We start from the raw sequence: 22843 nt of genomic DNA, 5'->3' as shown, positions 1-22843 counted from the left end.
AAGGCCTTTCTTTGTGTAGAACGTCTTGGATCTATATAATCGTGGGTTGACATAAAAGACGGAGTTTTTAACCAAAGCCCAAATTTAAAACTCAACAATTTTACTAGCTTCCATTAATTGCAACAATTCTTTTGCTGAAAATCATCACTCTGAATGTATGTATAAACAAAAGCATTTGTGACATTCTTATCATACATTGTAATACAATGAGTCTGCACGTGAATCCCAGGATTGCGTAAGTCAACAATTGACAAAAAAATATTAGTAAAGAGGAAGTAAAGCATCAAAGAAGTTGTTAACTTATCTCAAGAATACAAATTTTATTTGTTGAGTATTATCCATGTTTGTTTGAGTTTAAGTGTTTTGCAACAAACAAAAATAGTTGTTAGTAAATTTTTTTGCCGCAATAAAAACAACTCAACGTCCACTCATGACCTACTTAAAGTAGTACTTTAAGTAGGCCATGACCCACTTTAAAAAATATATGACATTAAAGTTATATTTAGTCTAAAATTAGATTTAAAACAGTAAGCATAAGCAATGTTTTGGAAATACGCTATTCATTTATTGTTTGGGAATTATTGGCTAAATGTTGAATTTAATTTTTTTTCAATTTGAATTATTGTTCATTATTTCATCAAAAACTCTTACACCTAAAATTGTAAAGCCTATTATTTAAATGTAAAACATCTTAGTGATGCTGGAAAGGTATGCAGAAGTTAGCCGATTTATATTGATGCTGAAAAGGTATGCAGAAGTAAGTGCGTCGAATTAAATTTTGAAAAAATAGTTTAAAACGTTTTTTATATGGTTTATATATATATATACATATATATTATATATATATATATATAATATATATATATATATATATATATATATATATATATATATATATATAAATTAGTTTAAACACTTATCTAAATAAGCAGGTTCATCAGGAAGTCTTCCTGGTGAACCTGCTGAAGATGAAACAAACTCTAGAAGATATTTAAATAAATGTTGTTGCTAATTTACTATTCCTCTGTTCTTTAAAAAAAATTGATCACTTTATTTATAGAATACACTAACTTAACTTATATATTATACATATGAACAGCCGTGGCGCGGTCATTAGAGTTTTGGCTCAGAACCCAGATGACCGAGGTTCGATGCCGGCTCCAGCTCAATAAGCAACATTGGTTAGAAAGGAAGCGTGAACTTCCTAGTTAAATGTTCTTTCGCGGTGCTCTGTGATATGACCGTAATGATTTCATTATATCATTATTGCTGTACACCTAGGTGTACAAATATATTTGTCACATTTTAATTTTTAAATGCCTACAAACAAACAAAAAACGGTTACAAGTTTCTTTATATAACTTTTACCTTACACCGGTCTCAAGTTTAACAGAATGATGTTTTCTAACCATAAATATTGACTAAACTCAACTACTTTTTTTTTTAACTTACGCCATGCTCTCACCAGCTCAAATATACTTCAATAAAATGTACCCATCACGGGGTCAAATGCAGTTGATCAAATACAAATTCAGATGAGTTAATTCTAGTTTCACCATTACAAATTCAAATGCAACCATTTTTTATTTGTATTTGAATTACATATCGTCGTTGGCCAGGTAATATCTCACTTGTGTAAAAAGCAAAATTTTACAGGAGACTGAAAAAACTATATATTTCAATGAAATGAGGTTTTAAAAGTAAGAGTAAAAAACAAATAACTAACAAATTATATTATAATTTGTTAGTTATTTGTTTTTTACTCTTACTTTTAAAACACAAGTGACATATTACCTGGCCAACGACGATATTATGTAATCGACGTTTTCCAAATACAAATACAGATATTTGTGATTTTGATAAAGAAAAAAGAAAAAAATATTTTTTCTAGCTAGTACTAACAAAATACTAAATAGAGTATAAAAGAATACAAATAAGTCAACAAATATCCTTCAAAAATAAATTTTAAACTATTTTAGTTTTAACGAAAATATATATTTTTTGTTACAACAATAAAAAGCAACGAATCTTTTGGTTTTTTCCAAAAAACCTAACCTAGTTTATAGAACTACAAATACATTTAATGAAATACAAATGCGAGTATTTAGAAAAATTTTTAATTGAATATATTACAAATATAAAAATGACAATATTGCCAATTACTAGCCAACTCAGGTACGCATACTCTGCCAAACTATGCTGCCAATCTATGAACGCATACACTGCCATGTATGCCGATCCTTCCTTTCCTCTTAGATATTTTAAAAAGAATTTTTTGTAAATTTAAATATTTAATTGAGCGATTGTTTGAAAATATAAATTAAGGCAGTGAAAGGTTAATATTCTAAAAAAAATTAACTAGATAACCTGAAAATCAAACATCCAATCCTCCCCCCATCCTCCTCACTTCCAACCTAACCAAATAGTTTGAATCAACCAAACCAAACCAAACCACCCCACTCCCCCTCATTCTCTACTAAATGATTTGGATAGATGCACCGAATCAAAAAAATTTTAAATCGCCCTATTTACAAGATGGTCTCGATCTGCCCCTGTGTATAAATCAACCACAAAATTCGTGCGAAAAATAATTGCAGTTACAAAATTACGTCAATTGCAAATTTCAAAAGACATCTTTAAAGAGTTTAATTTATTTAATTATATAAAAAATTTTACTATGGATTTTATTTTAATTACATTTTCATTTTAAATTGATTTTTATTACAATATTTTAAGGGAGTATAGATATCCTCGTTATCAAGTATAATATCTTATACTTATAGCGTATATTTTTTTAAATGCTTTTATATTTTATTATAACGTATAAGTATAACATCCAGTGACGGATCCAGGAATTTTTGGTGGTGTGAGTTGAGGGTGAGATGCATACCTCCCCCTACCTTCCTTTTCCTCACCCTGGATCCGTGGCTTATAACATCTTATGCTTATATATTATACTTGGTAATTAAAGATTTGTATCCATATTAAAAGTTTTTTATTAAATTATACATCAATTACAATTAGTTACGTCAATTACAAAATTGAGTACAATTAATTTAATATAAAATCATCGTTTGTCTAATGATATAATAAATTAGATCTATAGCCTAAAATGTATTTTTCAAAAATCAAAATCAAAATCAGACCAAAAACCGGTAGCCCGCATCAAACTAAACCGGTATTCCCAAAAAGAGTGAAAATGTCACTGATTATGGTAATCTTAATCTCCATTAATGGTTTCCGGCGCTACTTGACTCGACTAATTTGATAATAGATCAAATTATTTTATACTAATTTGATCTATTATATTATAACTAAACCGCTAATATTTTACCATCTTTTTAAAAACATTTTAACAGTTTTCAAAAATTAAGAAATTATTTTTTTAATTACGGTATCGAAACATCATTTTGAGTCATAGTATCTTTCGATTACCTGGTTTCCCAGGTGCTACTAAATAATAAACTTGGACAATAGGAAATGCAAAAGTTGTATTTAATTGCAGTTTTTTGAAGTTAGACATAAAATGTTGTTCAAAATGTTTGTCTTTTTGGTTTGAATGAAGCCTTAATGTAGTGCTTATTTTTTTATTGAACTTATAGTTATAGGTAAGTTTTTGTTCATACTTATATTTGTATTTACCCCCAAGTCCCCAATATTTGTATTTACCCCCAAGTCAAAAGGCTCTGTAAAAAAATATTAGTTAAAATCATTTGAAATAATGCAAAATGAGTTTTGAATATTTTTAGTTATTAATTAATAATTAATAACTAATTAAATACATAATTAATTTATGTATTTATTTTTTACATATTTTTTCCAAAATCGTCTAGAACATTTTGACAAGGGTTTTTTTTTTTAATTTTTATAGTTAGCAATATTTTTAACTTTTATTCATTTTTTAGTTATAGGAAAAGACAGCAATGAGAATGCTTCTAAAAAAGATGATACTGATAAAGGCATATTAAGTAAGTAAACTTAATTATGTTCTAAATTAAATTTATTTGAGCATTGTTGGCTAAGAATTCTTTTTTCTTTCAAATTAAGGTAGTGAAAGGCTAATATTCTAAAAAAGTTAACTAAAATACCTGAAAATCAAACATCTAATCCCCCCCCCCCTCACTTCCAACCTAACCAAATAGTTTGAATCAACCAAACCAAACCAAACAAAATTAAAAAATATAATATAAGTTATATTTTTAAAATTTGTTGTGCTTTTTTGAAAAAATTTTCTGTAATTGTTATAATATTTAATAGACAAGTTGTTAAAAAACAATTTTTTCCATCTTCTACATCGTCTTACTTTTTAAATAAGCTTATATTTTAAATTAAGTTGACATTTTTTGTCTACATCTATTAACTGTCTTTACTTAATCCTAATTCAACAAAATATTAATATAAAAGATTAAAAAAAAAAAGCATAACCAAATATGTGTTTTTATAGATATATGTAATGCATAAAAAAAAATTCAATATGTGTCTCTGTATATATACATTTTGCAGATATACATAGAAATATCAAATAAATCTTTTTATGCAAAAGCTACAATCATAAGTATATGGAACTAAATAATTATATATAAATTAGTAAAAAACACTTGTCCTGAAGAGTTTAAAACCATATAATTTATATAGTTTATTGCATAAGAAAATGTAATTATTGTTTACTTTATAGTATATACTTTACACATGAATTTATTTTTAAAACAAAATTGCTTTTAACAATGCTGCAAGCAACCTATGTTTATAGGGTTGCCATCAATTCAAGGAAATCATGGAAAATCAGGGAAATTTAGATATAATCAGGGAAAATCAGAGGGAAATATCGATTTAGTGAAAAATCAGAGAGTGTTTTTCCCTGATTTTTTTTTATTTTGTACTATTTTATTGTACTATGTTTTAAAATTTTTTATAGTAAATAATTTTCTAATTTGCTAATGTTTAAAAAAGAAAAAAAAAGCATGTTTTAACAAAAATTAATCATGCAGCTAAATATATATCTGGTTTGTTCCTGTTTAATAATAAGTGTAAAAATAAATTGTCAGAAGATTAATGGGAAAGTTTTAATAATAATTTTGTGAGTTTGAATAACAGCAGTATCAGGGAAAAATAAAAGTACATTAATAAAACTTATGGAAAATCAGGGAATTTTATTCCGAAATAACAGTGGTTATCCTGTATTTAAGCTAATAGTTACTAAAAAGTAAAGAAGAAAGTTAAAAAGATGGTTGAAAAGTAAGATGGTTGAAAGAAGACTAGTAAATCTGTATGCATATGGAAAACACGGGAGAAAATTCCTAAGTATTAATGTGCAGGAAAATAGTAAATGAATAAATTTGTTTCAAGCATCAAGTAACAGAAACATATGTTAACTTAGCATATGCTAACCTTGCTAGGGATTGTATATATGGTTTTCATAGTAAGTTTTGTTTGGATTAAATTTCACCAGCCACTGTCTCAAGCAGTGAGCACAAAAAAAAGATAACATTCATGGTTGGCTGCTTGTTCTACGCAATCAATAAGAAATGATTTTTCATCAAGACTGAAGTATCTAGTTGTATTATAGAAAGCTTTTTCAAACTTTGGCTCACTACAGTTCAGTGATAGTGCACTATCAAACTGTAGCACACCAAAGCAATCACAGAACAATTAGGTTTATAAGACATTTGTAACTTTGATATCATAACACTGCACTATCACTGAAGTATTTCACTTTCTTGATTGTGGGTAGTTTGATTTTGACCATAGGGAGTAACCTTGTTAGAAAATAATGAACTGCTGTTTGGTCATGATGAAGAGATAAATTATTTAGATTTATTAATTGAACTTTTTCTTACTTTACACTTATTTTCATTTTTTTTCTTCTTTATTATTTTATTTGCTTCTTAATATAATTTCTCTATTATTTTTCTGCATCTAAAGATTTATTTAAATAATTACAGTTAACTTAGCTTTGTTTTTTGAATATTTATCTTTTGTCACTATATCCAATGTTTATGTTACTAGGTCTACTACTAAATATTTTAACTTTCAGCTATCTATTTTCTAATCTTTTTACTTTTACTAACATTTTAGAGGCAATATTCTCAATAAAGAAGCGCTTTTATTTAAAATTGTTTATTAACAATTATTAAAAGTTATTAAGGTTTGAACAACTATAATCTTTTTTTTCAAGCAAATAATTTGAAAAAATTGAAACTTAAATAAATTGACTGGATTTGAACTTAAGACAGCTTGGTTTTGATAAAATATCTTCTAGTTTTATTCTCCTTGCCAATCTACAACATTTTGTCACTTTATTTACAACTTTCTTCACACAAAATTTCTCTACCAATTTTTACTAATTTATAAGTTAACGTGTTACATAATTTAAAAATGGTCTAATGGTCTTTCATGATTAAAATTATCGAAATGAAACACTAAAATTACAACCATGTGTAATATATATATATTTATTATTATATGACTAGCTGTCATGACCCATAAAATACAGGTCTTAGGAATCTATTTCACACTGAGCTTTTCTATACTTAATCCTTACTTCAATATTTTTTAGTAAGAGGTAGAAAAATAACTATTTAAAAATAGAAAAACTATACTTATTGTTTACTTTTAAAAGCTATAAAAAAAAAAAATTTATTATTAATAACTTTTAAAAACTTTAAATGTTTCGGTATACATTACTATTTATCAAAGGATTAAATATTAGTGCCAGTCTAAATATTTTTTAGAATACCTGCTTGAAATATGTATTAATTAATTACCACTGGTATAATACCATGTAAATATACCATGTAAATATATATTAATTAATTACCATCGGTATAATAAAGTTTCAAAAAACATGATGTGACTTAAATATGTTGAACAATGGACTTACCATGACCCGTATAATACTGGTCATGGTAAGTCTATTTCACACCGACCATTTTAATAACTTCGCTTTATTTCAATATTTTATAAAAAAGAGAAAAATATAAAAATCTTTGTTTTGAGTTAATGGTTAATGTTCAATACTTCATAACTTCTTTAAATTTCTATTATGAAAAAAAAAATAAAAAAATGGGGATGGGGGATTAATTTTTTTCTTTAACAAGATTCTATTAACTTTTTTTCAGATCTGCAGTTTATTAGGACTCTTGATTGTTAATTTTAAAGAAAAATCAAGTTTGCATGTAAAATCTTTTTTCTATAAGAAAGAAAGTTGTCTCTTTAATGCGAAAATTTAACTAATTACGAAGCACATTAATAACTTAAATGTCTTTATCATGATATATACACAACAAATTTTTAAGGGTGTTATCATGTTTTTAGAAATTTTAAAAAAGCTTTTTAAAAAATTCTTTCCTTTTTGTTTATTTTTGTATATAATATCTTTATATATGTTATGCATGTAATATCTTTAGACCTAAAAATGTTTTACTTTGTATTCTAGAAAATTGAAAAAGATTAAAAAAAAAAAATTAAGTGTGTATATGAAAAAATTTGAACCCATGCGAAGCATTTCAACCACTTTGGCATGCTATAATATCATCTTTTAACAATGTTTAATAAACAAAAGACTTATTATTTGTTTATTAAACTTTATAAAATGGCATATAAATGCTATAAATCGAGTTTAAGGAGATATTGCCATAATAAAATTTTCAAGTAAAAGTAAATCTGTAAAATTTGATATAGTTTTTAATAAATTACATAACTTGAAGTTTACATGTTACAGGGTGTCTGCCAATATTTTAAGGTGGATTTCCCTGATTTTTCCCTAATCCACTACCTGTTTTTCCTGATTTAATTTAAAGTTACTAAAACTCAACTTCAGAAAAACCAGACTTGGACAAAAATTTAAACAAATATACAACCCGCATTTCAAGTATTAAGATAAGTTTATAAAACTATTTGCTGAATAAATTTTTTTTAAAAAAATACACATGTATTAACTGGAAATCAATTTATATATACATAATAACAATGCAAAATAAATAAAGAAAAGTATATTTACAAAAAAAAATTTAACTAAATTTGCATTATCAATTAAAAATTAGTAGATTAACCAACTACATAAATGCTAATTATAGATGCAGCGTTTTTCTATCCACCACTCTCTCTCTCTCTCTCTCTTCATACTTTCTACAACATCCACACTCTATGTGCCTTATGAGATGTGGGTCTTCTATTTGTTCTGTAAAATGCTGAAAAAGCATTGTAAGATATGTCTAAAAGGAAAAAAAAAATAATTATGACATGATAAGAGAAGTAAAGTTGTAAAAGATCAACACTCCAAACCAATTTACCTGTTGTTGATGTTTTTTCTAGAACATTGTTAAAAATAATCATAGTATGTAAGAAAAGACATTTATTGCAAAGACAAAATAGCTATCACACAAAATAACAAAAACATAATAGCTATTGGTGCAAACACTGTAATTCGATCAGAAAATAAATTTATTCTTACCTTGATTGCAACAAACTAATTTCTTTTTAAACTATTAGCTAATGACCAACATAAAAAATTTTAAATAATTAAAGTTTACTAAGTTAAAACCATATTTTAACAAGAGACAAAGTAAGCATATGATAGTCAGTAAAGCACCAAAGTAGAACTAAAAAAATAGAATAACAACTAAATTTAAAATGTTACAGTATTTGCAGTTAAACATAAAAAATAACCATCACAAGATAATAAAGATAAAGTTATAAAAATAAACAAAACATCAAAAAAATAATTTAGTAAAATGTTAATTTTTTCATAAGTTTTATAAGTTTCTTTTAATTAAAAACAATGTTTTCTTGAACAGATAAGGAAACATCGATAAAGAACATACACAATGAAAAATTAATTTTAAGTTCTTTCATATTGTAAGCACTTGTTACATACCTATGAATACCTAATTTAGTAATAACTGTTGATTATTATGAAAATTGTTAACTTCGATTTAAAGTATTCACAAAATCTTAAATGACAATATATTCTTTTGACACAGAGAATCATAAACACTGTCACAGCAGCTCTCAAATCATTTTAATATTTTGCATGTTCTGCTGACTTAAATCTTGATGGTGTTTGGTGTAAAAACCAAATTTATTTGTAAACATAACTTAATATTTAATTAAATTAATATTAAAAGAAAAAAAAAATGATATTTTTTAGCAAATTTATTTATTTACAAACAAAATTTAAAAATATACATATTAAACTAAAAACATTCAAATACCTCTTCTATTTGTAGATGTAGTTAATTATTTTCCACTGCCCACTCTACCTTCTCACACTTCACTTTTGGTAAGAGTAATCCTTTCCCTTTAATAAAGTGAGGGGAAATCTTATTCATAAGATTATAAGTTAAAGGCGTACGAGTTGACTCTTCCAATACTATACTAAGTATAATACTATTTTGATAGTTTTCTAAATTCTGTCGTTGTTGCAAACTCGGTTTAGAATGTTTAATAGGGGCATAGTAAAATAGTTATAAAGCTCTAAAATTCCTATTTATCTTTATATTGGGTAATTTTAACATTTTTTTTTATTTTTAAGTAAAGTAAATTTAATAAAATGATTTGTTTTAAATATAAAATTAGAATTTTTGTTTATGTTCTTAATAAAAACACACTTTTTAAAACCCCTTTACTGGTTTTGAAAAAGTTATGGTCACCGCTTAGCAAGTTTAATTCATCAGCTTGTTTTTTTAGAAAAAAATTTGTTATTTAAAATGCAATACAAAACAATTTTATAGTTAATTTTGTAGTTTATTGTATTCTAAATATATGTATATATTACATACTCCTTTTCTTTAAGTGAATAAACTTATTTGTAGAAAACTTGAAAAGTAAAACTGTAAATATCTAATGTAAATTTTGAGATGCAGAAAAAGTAAAAAAATTTACTTTTTTCCATATTTCAAAATTTACATTAGTTAGATATTTGCTTTCATTCAAATTTTCTTATAAAAAAGTATTGAGAGACTCTTTCTCGCTTTTATCTCGGATTCAATGGCTGCCTCAGGTTTCATGCAAACATGCACAAATGAGCATTAATACTATTAAGTTCAGCAATAATGTATTGTGATTAGCGTTAAACATAATATTTAAATTACCATATTCTAAACATGTTATATTAATAAATATATATAATAATATATTTAAAGCAAATTTTTTTTAGTTTCAAAGCTAGAAAAGCCTTTCTTTTGATTAAAAAAGTACCTAGCCAAGCATAAACCCTCTGTTGATGTTTGTAATAAACAATTAATTCATAATAATATATTTATTAAATAAAAGTGATTTATAATTATTAAACAACAGTAATAGTTAATATACATAAAACAAATACTTAAAAAAAACACATAATTTACTATAAATTAATATTACTCTGCACTATGATTTGAACCTGCATCTCTGGATTTGCATTAATAGTGATATCCACTACACTTCACTAACTTATTTTATAGAGTTATTAAATTTTTATATTATTCAAAAATAAAAATATCTTCAGTTATTTTTCTGTTTGTTCGCTATTAATTTATACAATTTCATATGGAACTATTGGAGTGCAAAAATAATATTAAATTTAGAATTGTAATAAATAGTTAACTAAGCGCAGCTAATTAAATTTAAAATAGTATCGTACATAAAACCACTTTTTTTCTTCTTCTAGTAAAGCATGATGATTTGTTACTAGTGGATAGGTCTAAATCTGTCAAAAATTGATGTAATTTATGGACAAACCTTTAGCAGACCACAAATATTTGTAAAAAATAGATTAAAATAATTTGCTGAGAATGATGGTCATGGTTATGAAGGATCTTGATTTAAACTAGCTGGCTTGTGAGTATCACTTATTTTGGGTGATAAGACATTAAGGTACTCATGTTGTAAAAAGATTGAATTTGAATGTTCAAATTAAGTAAAATTTTGACCATATCAAAAACAAATGTATAATTAAAACCACTCTTTATTTGATGAAAAGTTGTGCAAATATAGCCTATGGTCATACCAAACTCCTACATTAATTTTAGATTAATTGATTTACTAGGTCTGGATTTGTGGCAATTTTGATGTCACAGTATGTGCAAGCATGCAGACTTAAGTGAACCACAAATTTTATTTGCAACATGTCACAAGCCAAAAAGATTTTTCCCATATTGTAGTAAGTTTATAGCAAATCTTCTGGCCTTCTACATAACAGGATTGAGTGCTATTTACACCTGCCTAAGATAAAATAAATACTTTTATTTAAACATTTTCTTTAGCCTTAGCTTAATCAAGAGCACCAAGACAACAGTTATCATTTTTTAGCTAGCACTTTAGTACTTACTTTTAAAAAAATGAGCATTTTTTCAAATGTAATAAATGCTTTAAAATACCTAGAATCACCCAAAATACCAGCATTAAATACCAGATATCATAATACCAGGAATCTCCTAGTTATATGAAATACCAGAAATTACATAAAACATATAGTACTATCTAGAATATCATAAACTTATTATACAAGGGCTAAAAATTTTTAATACATATTTTTTTCTTCTATATACACATGCATGATAATATATGCCATTCATCATGCATATATGCATCATATATACCATCATGCATATATGCATAATATAATGGCAGTATTTTTTATATTGACTTTTTTTTAAACTTTTTTTTTAAATAGTGTGTCATTCTTTTCAGCTATAATTTGAAGACATTACAAAATTTATGTTTTATTTAATTTCCTTTTTTTTTTTTCTAAATAAAAGACAGATTTTGAAATGGTTGCATGACATAAGTACCTCCATGACTATCACCTAGACTGGCCCAATGTTGTTACCCAAAACTGTTTATTTTGTTTGGCTTGGCCAACACTGTTTATTTTGTTTGGCTTGGCCAACACTTCATTTTTTTTGACAAAATGAGGAGAATTAAATCAATTCTGTTTTAAGAGAAAATTTTTCAGTTATAAATGTCTAAAAATCTTAATTCGTTGTTTTTTTTAAATCACCTTTTGCAATTTTAAATTCTTTTAATTTCTTACAGCTTTAACTTATAAGAAGCAATAGAATTTAAAAAAATTATATATAATTTTTTCTGTCTTAAAAAGGAAAAAATAATTGTAATTAAAGTTTGATGACTGTTATTTTTTTCAAATAATATATAATATTAATGTATAATTAATGTATATATTATTTGATTTATTTATAACATGTTACTTATTGTTTATTAATTAATAAAATATTTAAAAACTGCTTTTTCATAAATAAAGTTAAATGAATTTTCATGTTCATTATATGCTTTAATGATTTGTAGTTATTATCAATTACAATTATTTTATTAATATCGCAATTCGTAAAATCTTTTGAATATTATATAAATATTATATTTTGTATTTACTTTAATTTTATGTTTTATAAAATCTATAAGTTTATATCATATACTAAAATCATATTCTGTTTGTTATATATGTTCATATATGTACATTACTCTAGCGTGCCAAATACAAGGTAGGGGGGAGGATTTTTTACAGAGCATGCATAAAACATTTTAATTTTTTAACAGTTTTTGTATCATAATTTAAAAAAGATTTAATATGCTTATATAAGTTTTATACAGTGGTGAGGAATAAACCAAAAGCTTGTTTTGGACAAATTGAAATTTAGGAGATTTTTTATAGGACAACCATTTTTAAAGTCTGATTACACTGAAAGTTTTTATTCTTATCAGTATAATATTTTCTAATTTTAAAGCTGGTTTTACACTGATCATTTTTTTTTAGTTTTGAGATATAGTTTTTTTGTTGATAACATATAAAAGTTAATAAACAAGAGGGGTCTTAATAAGCTTAAGGTGGGTAGGAAAATTTTGTGAAAACGAGTAAACATCCCCTCCCATGTATGAAGCATGCAGGAGTATCTTGAATGAACAGATAGTATGGTTATAATTTCAATTACAATTTTAGCAAGCAATCCATTCTTGGATGCAACACATTTTTGGCCTCTTGAAGTGTTGCGAAGTGGAATCTTTTCAATGGATTTTGTGACTGGTCATTCAGCAATTGTTCTTCAAGGAGGAGAGCTAGTAAAAGACGAAAAATTTCAAGAGGTTATTTCGACAGAAAAAAAAGGTTCATACATAATTGCAGGAGATTTTAAAGGTAATAAAATTATAGAGTAGATGATGAGGCGATGATCATCGTCTTGATAATGTGTTTTTATTTTTTAAAGTATAAAATTGAGAAAGATTTTAGCTTTATTTTGCATTATTTCTTTATTATTTTTGCAGAGACATGCTTCAGTAATCCTGATAGCTGCATTATGGGAGGAATGACGATATCATTTTGGTTGAAACTCAATGATACAAATATAAATAAGACACAAGATGCCTACATCATAAGTAGTGGAGGTAAAACAATTAAATTGGTATTATTTAGGAACAGGCACAAGAAGTGCTCACAAACTGACTGAGATAGACATGTTGAATGTACATACGTCAACTGTAGTTTTTGACTTGGACCTGCAGTCTTTTTTATTAAAAAAAGTCGTTTTTGGTTTTCTAAATTAGTCATTATATACAATTAAAAAATTTAAACCAATAACTTTCTAATCCATAAAGTTGTTTGTTTGTAAAATTGTTTAACTAAAAAACATATGTTTATATCCAAAACTAAGATTTTAAGTTTTGTTTTTTCTTTCTACGTTTAAAATTTTTGTGTGCAATTTTTTAAAAATTTATATGTGTAATTATTTTAAAATTTGGGGTTTTTTACTATTTACATATCATCTTCTATAGCATACTGTATTGCCAATGCAAATTTTTTAAATAATAATACTATAATTGTCAGTGTTTTTAAATAGTACTAATTCCCCATATTAATTAATACAGTTATTTATATTTATCAATTTCTCAGCTGTCATTTAAATTTTTTTTTGCAAGGTTTGTTTAATTCAGTTATTTTCTTATCCAGATGTTTAATTTTTTTATTACTAGCTTTAGAACTTCAGATTGATTGCGTTCCAAAAAATTTTTCAAATGTATTTCAATTCAAATGATTTTCCCTAAATATTATTTAATTGTTTAACATAAATAAATTGTTTAATATGTATAAATAAGTTGTTTAATATAATTAAATAAATTGTTTAATATAAATAAATCATTCAAATGATTTTTCTTTAAATTATATTTAATTGTTTAATGTAAATAAGTTGTTTAATATAAATAGATAAATTGTTTAATATAAATAAATCAATAAAATAATTTCTCTGTATAAATATTTAATTACAAAAAGTTCTTATTTATTTTATTAAGTTAATAAATAAATTGCATGTTTATTTATTAAATTAACCTTTCCTTTAAATAATGGGAAAAAAATTCTCAATGCAGTCTTGATGAACAAACAGAAACCTTCAGAAAATAGCTCTCTACTCAAGGATAGACCACTATCAATTGTGACACTAAACTGCAGTGACATAATATACTTGCTTGACTTCTAACTCCACAAAGTTTCCATTTTCCAATTTAAAACTTAAACTCTTCCAGCTGAGAAATATTTAGTGTTAGAGTACATGTGCTGGTTTATCTTTTATTTACATTTATACCTATTTTGCCATTTTATTTAGAATTTTTTGTTAAATAGAATGTTAGAATGAAAATGAAATGAAAAGAAGATTATTATGTTATTAAAAAAAATCTTTAAAAAGTTATTTAAAAAAAAGAATCTTTTTTATTAAAAAACATTATTTTTTCATTAAAACAAAAAAACAATTTTATGTTATTAAAAAATAGTCTTTTTCCTTTAAAACTGGCAACTTCAAGCAGCAGAAGAATCTTTCCACAATATAAAAATATGGTCAAATTATTTAAAATTTAACACCCATAGTGGGTAAAAAACTACTAAAAAAAGTTATTTCCTATTTTTTACTTTAGAATTTTTTTCTCAAGAATTCGCTTGAAGATGTCTCTTTGGATTTCCAGCACTATATTGCACACTTCAAAGTTTCCTCGAATTTTTTCTGTCTTACTTGGTTTCACTCTCTGAATGTGATAAATTCACCTTCTTTTTAATTTGCATCAAATTTTTAAAATTTTCTCTCTGACAGCGATATAGTTCCTGTGTATCAGCAACAAAAGAGTATTGAACTAGAGGATATTTTAGTTCTGAAAGAATTTTATCTGGCGTTAATTTATTGTCCAAAAGACAAAGAAATATGTTTAGTTTATTTTGTTAAATATAATTTGATATTTCTTGGATTTTTAATAGGGAGTTTATATAGTTTTTACTGTACTCTGAGACATTTAATAATTTTTATATTCTATTATATCCAGTTTTTTCATTAACAGATTGTTGTTTTCACACAACTCCGTTCAGTAGGTTCACACTGCTAATAGTTTACATAATGAAACTTGGGTGAGCAAGCCCAATTCCAGACTGAATTAGAGTTGGAACAACAGCTCTAAAAGTTGAGGTTTTTTTCTCAACATTGAACAACTAAGTGATGCATACACGAAATGTTCAGTATCCCATGTAAATAATAAGTGTTTAAGTATATTCTGGAGTTTTTTTCTTTACTTGAAAGGGTTATTATTTTGATTTGTATTTGTATTTTACCTGAAAGCAATAAACTTGTTTTGTCAATATTTAGTTTAAAATAATTAAAATTACTATAAATATTGCATAAATATTTTGTAAATATTGCATTTTTTCATAAGTTTTTCCTGAACAGAGAGTGTAGAGCTTAAAGTATAATATCATCTGCATATGCTACCACACCTATAAAATTACCATATATAGATATTACTATATATAGATGTGCCAACTAGACCTTGATTTTTGGTTGTTTCAAGAAGGTTTTGAATATAAATGTTATAGAAGTGAGGGGAAAGAATTGACACTTGTCTTACTCCTTGATATAAAAGAAAGTGATTTACAACCTTGACATGAGATTGTTACACTACTATTGTTGTAAAATGAAGAAATAGTGTTAGATATACAATTGTTAAATTTTTATCAAAGAATAATTATTTATCTAAAGAACATAAGTACATTGGTGAGTTGTTGCTGTTGTAATGTTTGATAGTTTTACTAATTAGAAATTCTTCATGTAGCATTGAACAGTTACTATTAAATTTGAACTGTATTGGGTGAGTATTTCTTATCTTCATATTATTATTATAAGCTATTAAGATGTTCAAGAATTTTTATTTAAAAATGTATAATTCTAATACCACGATTTAGACTTTACTAAAGTTTTATTTTACAATTTAACTAGGACCACAATGATTAACGTTGACATTAGTTTAGGTACTCAACAGTAATTAATGGAGTAGTTAAAGAACTTTGTAAGCCATCGTTAAAGCATCACACCTTGCATATTTCAAATATTCTGTTACTGAAAGAGTCTTGAGATTTGTTTGATTTTATGTTAGATATAATCCTTCTTATATGATCTTAAGTTATTATTACATCATCATACTTTGTGTATGTTGGGAATACTCTAAATTTCATTTTTTGGGAGTGTTCAGTACTTTGCAAATTTTGAAGTGATGGATCTTTTTTATTGTTTATCTTAAATAATCTTTAGTTTTTATCTTTATTTAAACATCAGAAAACTTTCCAAAAATTTTTTGGTTTTTATTTTTTTGAGCTAACAGCTTTGTGAAAGATTTTTTCGAGTCATTTAATAACGATTAAAAGTTAGAGAGTTTACATCTTCTAATAATCCGGAATTTCACTTTGATAAAAAAGCAAAACAATTTTACTGTGATTTTATTCAGATGTCCACCTTTCGAATTTTTGCTTTCGCAAAATCTTTTGTTTTTGCAATACTGAAAATATTTCCAGAATTTTTTAATTATTTACGATCACTTTTTACTGTGGGTAGTATTAAAAAAGAGTTTTCTTGATAAAACCCAGCGTTTCAATTTTTTTTAATAAACAGGTTTATTTAAAAAAAATTAATTTAAAAGTGAATTAAAATATATGTGTAAGTTTGTGTATTATGGCAAGCAGTTAGGTAATTGGGTATTAGGGCAGGCAGCACTGACTCGATATAGTTTGGGCCAGTATTATCTACGTATAATCACTTTTTTTTTCTGTTACTCTTTTTTTCTTAAAAAAAGTGTGTATTACAAAAATCATATTCGATGTAGTTCCAAAAAAATTGGTGCACTCACAGTTTGCAGCGCCTTTAAACAAATCAATTAATACACACTTTGCTATGTCTATCTTTAAATAAGTCAATAAATATTTCTTAAATAAAACTATGAGTAAAATTTTGTTGCAATTTTTTAATTACAATTTTATTAACTAATTATTCTCATTGTATATAATATATAAACACTCGCACATATAACTTTCTATATGAATTCATCTTTAGGCCAGTCTAAAAAGTCACGTGGATTCGCTTTTTTGTATTTTCATGGACGATATGTGGCATGCTTAAGTACAAGACGTGCTCAATGGAAAATGTATGTTCCAAAAATAGAGCCTAACATATGGAATAACATTGTTTTTGTTTGGAAAAAAGGAGAAACGCTGTCATATTATCTTAATGGATCTTTTGTTGAAGAAACTTATAGCAAGCCAGCATATCGTCCGTCGGTCAATTATACGATTTTAACAATTGGACGTCCGAACAACGCAATTAATGTTGAATTTATGTACCCTTTAAGAATGTGCGCTTTGGCTTTATGGGACAGGCCTCTAAAGAAAGATCAAATCGAAAAAGCCTATGATAATAGTAAGCTTCTTTTGAAGTCTAAAAGTTTTCTGATTTTTTACAAACTTTTTTTTTAATATAAGTTTTTATTTTAATGTAAATTTTACTTTCCTTTTTTCACTTTTAAAATTTCTTTTTAGTAAAAAAGTTCCACGAGCAACCTGACTTAAAAAAGAAACGCAGAAGTAAAATTATAAAAGAGTTTGCTAGCAAAAGACGATTAAATAAAATTCGCCGACACGTTATTCATCTCTGATAGGATTTAGAAAACATGTGATATTGCTCTGTTATGGTTTTGAATTCATCTATAGAAATGCTTAGAGTAACTATGCTTAGTACTTTTTTTAAAAAAAGTTTTTAAAACATTTAAAATTTAAAACATTTAACTAAATTTAACTTTATAGTTTCTATAATTGAACTCGTCATTTTGAAAAGAAACAAGAAGGGCCTGGCTTAAAGGATCAACAAGGGTCTAAATCTATTAATGAAGGTTTCAACAAAATATAGGTTATAAAAAATGAGTTTTAAAATTGTGTGATTTTTATAAAGACTTTAATTTCCGATTGCTTTATGAGTTTTCTTGCAGTGCATAAAATGCAAATTACCCTCGCAGCCTTTTCGAAATGGCAGATTTAATTGTATTTACGATAAAAATATAAAGTTCAACATGTTTATACTAAAAATCACATTATTTTTAAACGTTAAAGAAACAGTATTTCCAATGTTGTTCAAAATTCATTTAAGAGCATTATTGACATTTGAGGTCTCCCATATGTTTAAATTGTTTTGAATAACATTGGCGAAAGATTTTTTTTAAGCATGTTCCCTTAGTATATTCCCTTTTCAAGCATGTTCTCTTAGTATGCTCCTCTGCGGAGTTCTGCTCGTTCATATTCTTTATCTACGAATAAATAAAGCTTTGAAACTTTTTATATATTATATTCATAAATTGTTATATAAATATGCATAATAAAAATATTTATAAATAAATATATATTATAAATTAAATTTATACACGAATACAAACTTAACTTTACAATATACATCAATATATGAACAGAAAAAGTTATAAAAACGTAATTATAACAAATGATTAAAAATCAATTTATAAAATTTTTTTTTCAGTCAATTTATTCAGTCGAATTGCTTTTGCTGAAAGTTAAACTAATCCTAACCCGAGCTGCGCACTATGAAGGGCCAACGTCAAAATCGTTTAGCCAATGTTGGTTTAACGCGTTGTGCGGCTTGGGAAGTTGTTCAATAAACTTTATGAGCTCAATAAATGGTCACACAGTCTCTGATAAAATAATAACAAAAGTCAAAGTTAATGGTAACAAAAGTCAAAATTCAGGAACACTATACTTTGCAATCTTGGTCAATTATATCCAATTGAATATGTTTAAAGTTTCAGCTCATAAGGTCGTGTGTTACAGGATAGCAAGAATCTCCCTTAATCTATTAATAACTTTATCAGAAACACTAATAATGTTGAGGACAATTCAGCGTTCCGGACCAATAAGGTTAGGAAGTGTCAGATTACTGCCCATATTGGGAACTTTTGAATGCGAACTGCGTCTAAATACCTCTGGCTTCACATTGATGAGCAAATTTTTATCATTTACCTTATTGATATCAGGCAAAACTTTGTCTGCTAATGCAAAAACAACTATTAGTTCATCTAAATAACATATTGACGTTTTAAGCTTTTTATTGGAGCATTTCCAAGATTAAAAAATTCTAAGACAAGATTTCTTCAGCTTATAAGAGCCCATTAACGCTGCCGCGTCGCATCTTGGATCAGATGCTGCTATTCTAATTTTTAGTAATAATAGGGCATACGTAACAGTTTTGAAGAAGCTGGTCTCATTAAACTTTTCCTCCTTGTCCACTGTTAATATCTGGTGTGTAACTTTGGTCATCTGAATTGTTAAAATATATATTGCATCAGCCATGAATCTTGATTCATGCATTGCACCAGGCTGTAGAAATCTAAACTTCTGAATAACTCTGCCAAGCAAGAATATACTTCACGCTTGAATAACTTGCGGTAATCATCTTTACGAAAGCTTTCTTTTTATGAAGTGCAAAAGCCAAGTAGATTAAGACTTTTTTGGCCTTTACCAATTTATATCATTTCTACCGTATTGATATCAGGCAGAACTTTGTCTGCTAATGCAAGAACAACTATCTGTTCATCTAAATGCGATGCTGACGTTTTAAGCTTTTTATTAAAACATTTCCAAGATTAAAAATTGAACAGCCGTAGAGCAGTGGTTAGCGCGCTTGCCTCAGAAACTAAAGGTCATGGTTCGACGCAACCTCTGGGCAAGTTTTAGAACATCGGTAAGGAAGGAGGTGTGAACTTCCCTTCAAATGCTCATCTGTGGTGCCCTGTAATATAACCGTAAGCACTTCTTGGGGCACCTAAAATAATTAAAAAAACAACATAAAATCGAACCAGAAGCTAGAGTGATCCAATCAAAGATAAGTACATTATGTGGCCTATTTATTTCATCAAAGATGGGCAAGACCTTTTTAAATTTACTATAAAGTGATTTTTATGAATCCTCAATACAGCCAAACAAAAGTTTTAAGAAATGTGAAATGTAGATTTTATGTATATATTCCCTATAGAGAACTCAAAGGGTAATAAATAATACTGGTAAGAGTTGCTCCGTGATATTTACCAGTTTTGCAACTGTTTGTATCCGAATTAACTGCAAAAACATAATCAAACAATCATAGTATTGAAAAATGTTTAATATTTCTCCTGTATATATATATATATATATATATATATATATATATATATATATATATATATATATATATATATATATATATATATATATATATATATAAATGTATAAAATTTTTTGAATAAAAGACAAACTTATATTATCGTTTTTACATTTCTTTAAAAATCGTCGCATAAGAATTATAGAGTTCTATCTGTTTTATTATGTTACTTTTATGTTAAAAACATCTTAACAATGAAATGTCAAAAGTTCAATTTTTACAACATAAAAAGGCCATAAAAGCCCTATAATTTTCATACTACTATATACCAAAAATTGTTGTAAAATACCACATGATAGTTTAGATTAACAAAGCAGCAATTGTAGATGTCTTTGAATAAATGTATAATACCATAACCATTTGTTTGTTAAAATTGTTTGTTATGTTGCTACAAAGCGTAATTTTTCTCAGTATTTTTTATCAATGCTTTGAAGATAGAGATTTAAGTGGCAGGTTTCAATTTGTATGAAGCTATGAAAATACCATGATAATTAGTTCGTTTATAAGCGTAACGGCGAATAGAAAAACAAATAAAAAATGTCATGATTTTTACTTACTTGCTGATAACATTGAATAAAAATGGCGAAAAAAGCTTTACTTTAACCAACTCAAACTTTTGTTCAGGTCAAAAAGTTCAAAACTTGAGTTCGGGTAATATTAAACATACATATGTATATTGTATTTTCTCTATTTAACGCTTTCACTGAAAGCGTTAGATAGCGAAAATATGATATGTGCCTAATATTACCTCCAGGAACGATCCTATGCATAAAATGAAGGGGGAGAGCAAATCCTTAAAAACTGGAGACTGTTTTCTCACAGCTGTTAATTTTTAAAAATGGGTACGAGGGAGATTTTATGAAATTGCGCGACCACGATGTATCTGCCTACTACACACCTTTACCAAAAAATAAAAAGGTTCTTAAAATTTGACTGTCTAAATTTAAATATTATCATTATATGATATATCAAATATATTATCATTATCAAATATTATATTCCATCATCATAATATGCGTTTTTGGAATAAGGGCGAGGGCGTCTAATATATATATATTAATAAAAAATAATAAAGAAATCTAAGGCGTCCAATATATATATATATATTAATACTACTTTTGTATTAATTTATACATTCTCCATGGCAGATAGGAATATTACTAAAACACAAATCTAACAAGCAAAAACACAAATCATACCAGAAAAAAATTTTAAAAATGAAAAAAGTAGAAATCTAGTTGGTTAAAAATTGCTGGTAACAAAAAGGGAATTTTCCAAATTTTTTGTAAATGCGGATAAGAGATAAATTGTTATTCGAAATTTGGAAGACTCCTGCCAAATGGGGGAGGCTTAGCAGATATGCTTTCTAACAAAATTTAAAAAAATTTCAAAACTAAAAACCTGCTGACTGAAATGTGTCATATGCCGACTAGCCAGCTATATTTCTTAAAAAACCAACGATAGGCTGAAATTAACCTTTTTTGAGTAATATAATCTAAAAAATGAACTATAAGTTATTGAAATAAAAAGAGATTCTGTAACTAAATACCTGGGGGTTTTCATTGACGAGAGCATCGCATGGAAACATCATATTAACTATGTCTGCTCGAAAGTTTCAAAAAGTATCAGAATTTTATATAAGGCTTTAATAATTTAACTAAACTTTATTATTCTTTTATTCATAGTTATATAAGTTATGAAGTTATTGCACTGTAGTACATAGTTTCAGGCTCTGACTTGAATAGCCAACATTTTTTTTTATTAGAAGCCTTTTTTTTTAGGCAGCCCTTCCTCATTTTTTTATTCCTCATATGGTCAGCTGCTCATTATCTACATATATTTAGATTAAAATCAACAATATAACAATTAAATTAATTAAACAAAAACAAAGTTTGTGAAAAGTAAAGTTAACCTGTCCAAATATTTAAAGTAAATATTGTAATATGTAGTATGGGGTAGCACTGATCAAAGCAAGTTGCAATGTTTCTATCGCCGTCAGAAACATGCAATCCGTTTAATTAATTCTGCGGATTGGTTCGCACATTCATCAATATTTTTAATCAAATGAAAATTCTCGATATATGTAAACTAAACGTATATAAAAATTTACCTTTTGTTTACATGTGAAAGTATGATTTATCTTCTTTAATTTTTAAAGACCTTTTTATTTTGAAACCATTAAACAAGTTTAACATGAGGAATAATAATTTTTTAAATGAACCACTCTGTCGAGCAAAATTCAATCAACCCTGTATCATTTATCGTGCAGCTCATCTCTGGAACAAATTTATTTTGCCTAACTTTGGCTTACCCCTAACTTATCCTGTTTTTAAAAATAAATTAAAAGATTTCAT

At 26.3% G+C, this 22843-nt stretch overlaps 1 protein-coding gene and 1 long non-coding RNA gene across 3 annotated transcripts in view; one reads left to right on the top strand and one right to left on the bottom strand.

Moving 5' to 3' along the window:
* The window catches only part of LOC101241229 (adhesion G-protein coupled receptor D1), an 18705-nt gene extending 454 nt beyond the window's left edge, over positions 1–18251 (top strand). Inside the window, exons 1-6 of one of the 2 annotated variants that reach the window (XM_065798176.1) lie at positions 3213–3608; positions 3906–3968; positions 12935–13129; positions 13258–13377; positions 17349–17711; positions 17831–18251. In XM_065798176.1, coding sequence (XP_065654248.1) covers positions 13003–13129; positions 13258–13377; positions 17349–17711; positions 17831–17946 — 726 coding nt within the window. In that variant the 5' untranslated portion in view covers positions 3213–3608; positions 3906–3968; positions 12935–13002 and the 3' untranslated portion in view covers positions 17947–18251. Of the gene's footprint in view, positions 1–3212; positions 3609–3905; positions 3969–12934; positions 13130–13257; positions 13378–17348; positions 17712–17830 lie in introns of those variants that run through there. The other variant, XM_065798175.1, reaches the window with a different exon arrangement.
* On the bottom strand, positions 7937–22252 carry LOC136080855 (uncharacterized). The gene is made up of 3 exons (XR_010638685.1): positions 22039–22252; positions 9213–9298; positions 7937–8600 (listed from the first exon to the last, which is right to left on the bottom strand). It is a non-coding gene; the product is annotated as an uncharacterized LOC136080855 (long non-coding RNA).
* Between the last annotated feature and the right edge of the window lie 591 nt (positions 22253–22843).

Source organism: Hydra vulgaris, chromosome 05 (genome assembly GCF_038396675.1).
Source record: "Hydra vulgaris chromosome 05, alternate assembly HydraT2T_AEP".
Lineage (NCBI taxonomy): Eukaryota > Metazoa > Cnidaria > Hydrozoa > Anthoathecata > Hydridae > Hydra > Hydra vulgaris.
The sequence above is the reverse complement of the archived record's forward strand: the minus strand, read 5'-3'. Positions and strand labels throughout refer to the sequence as shown.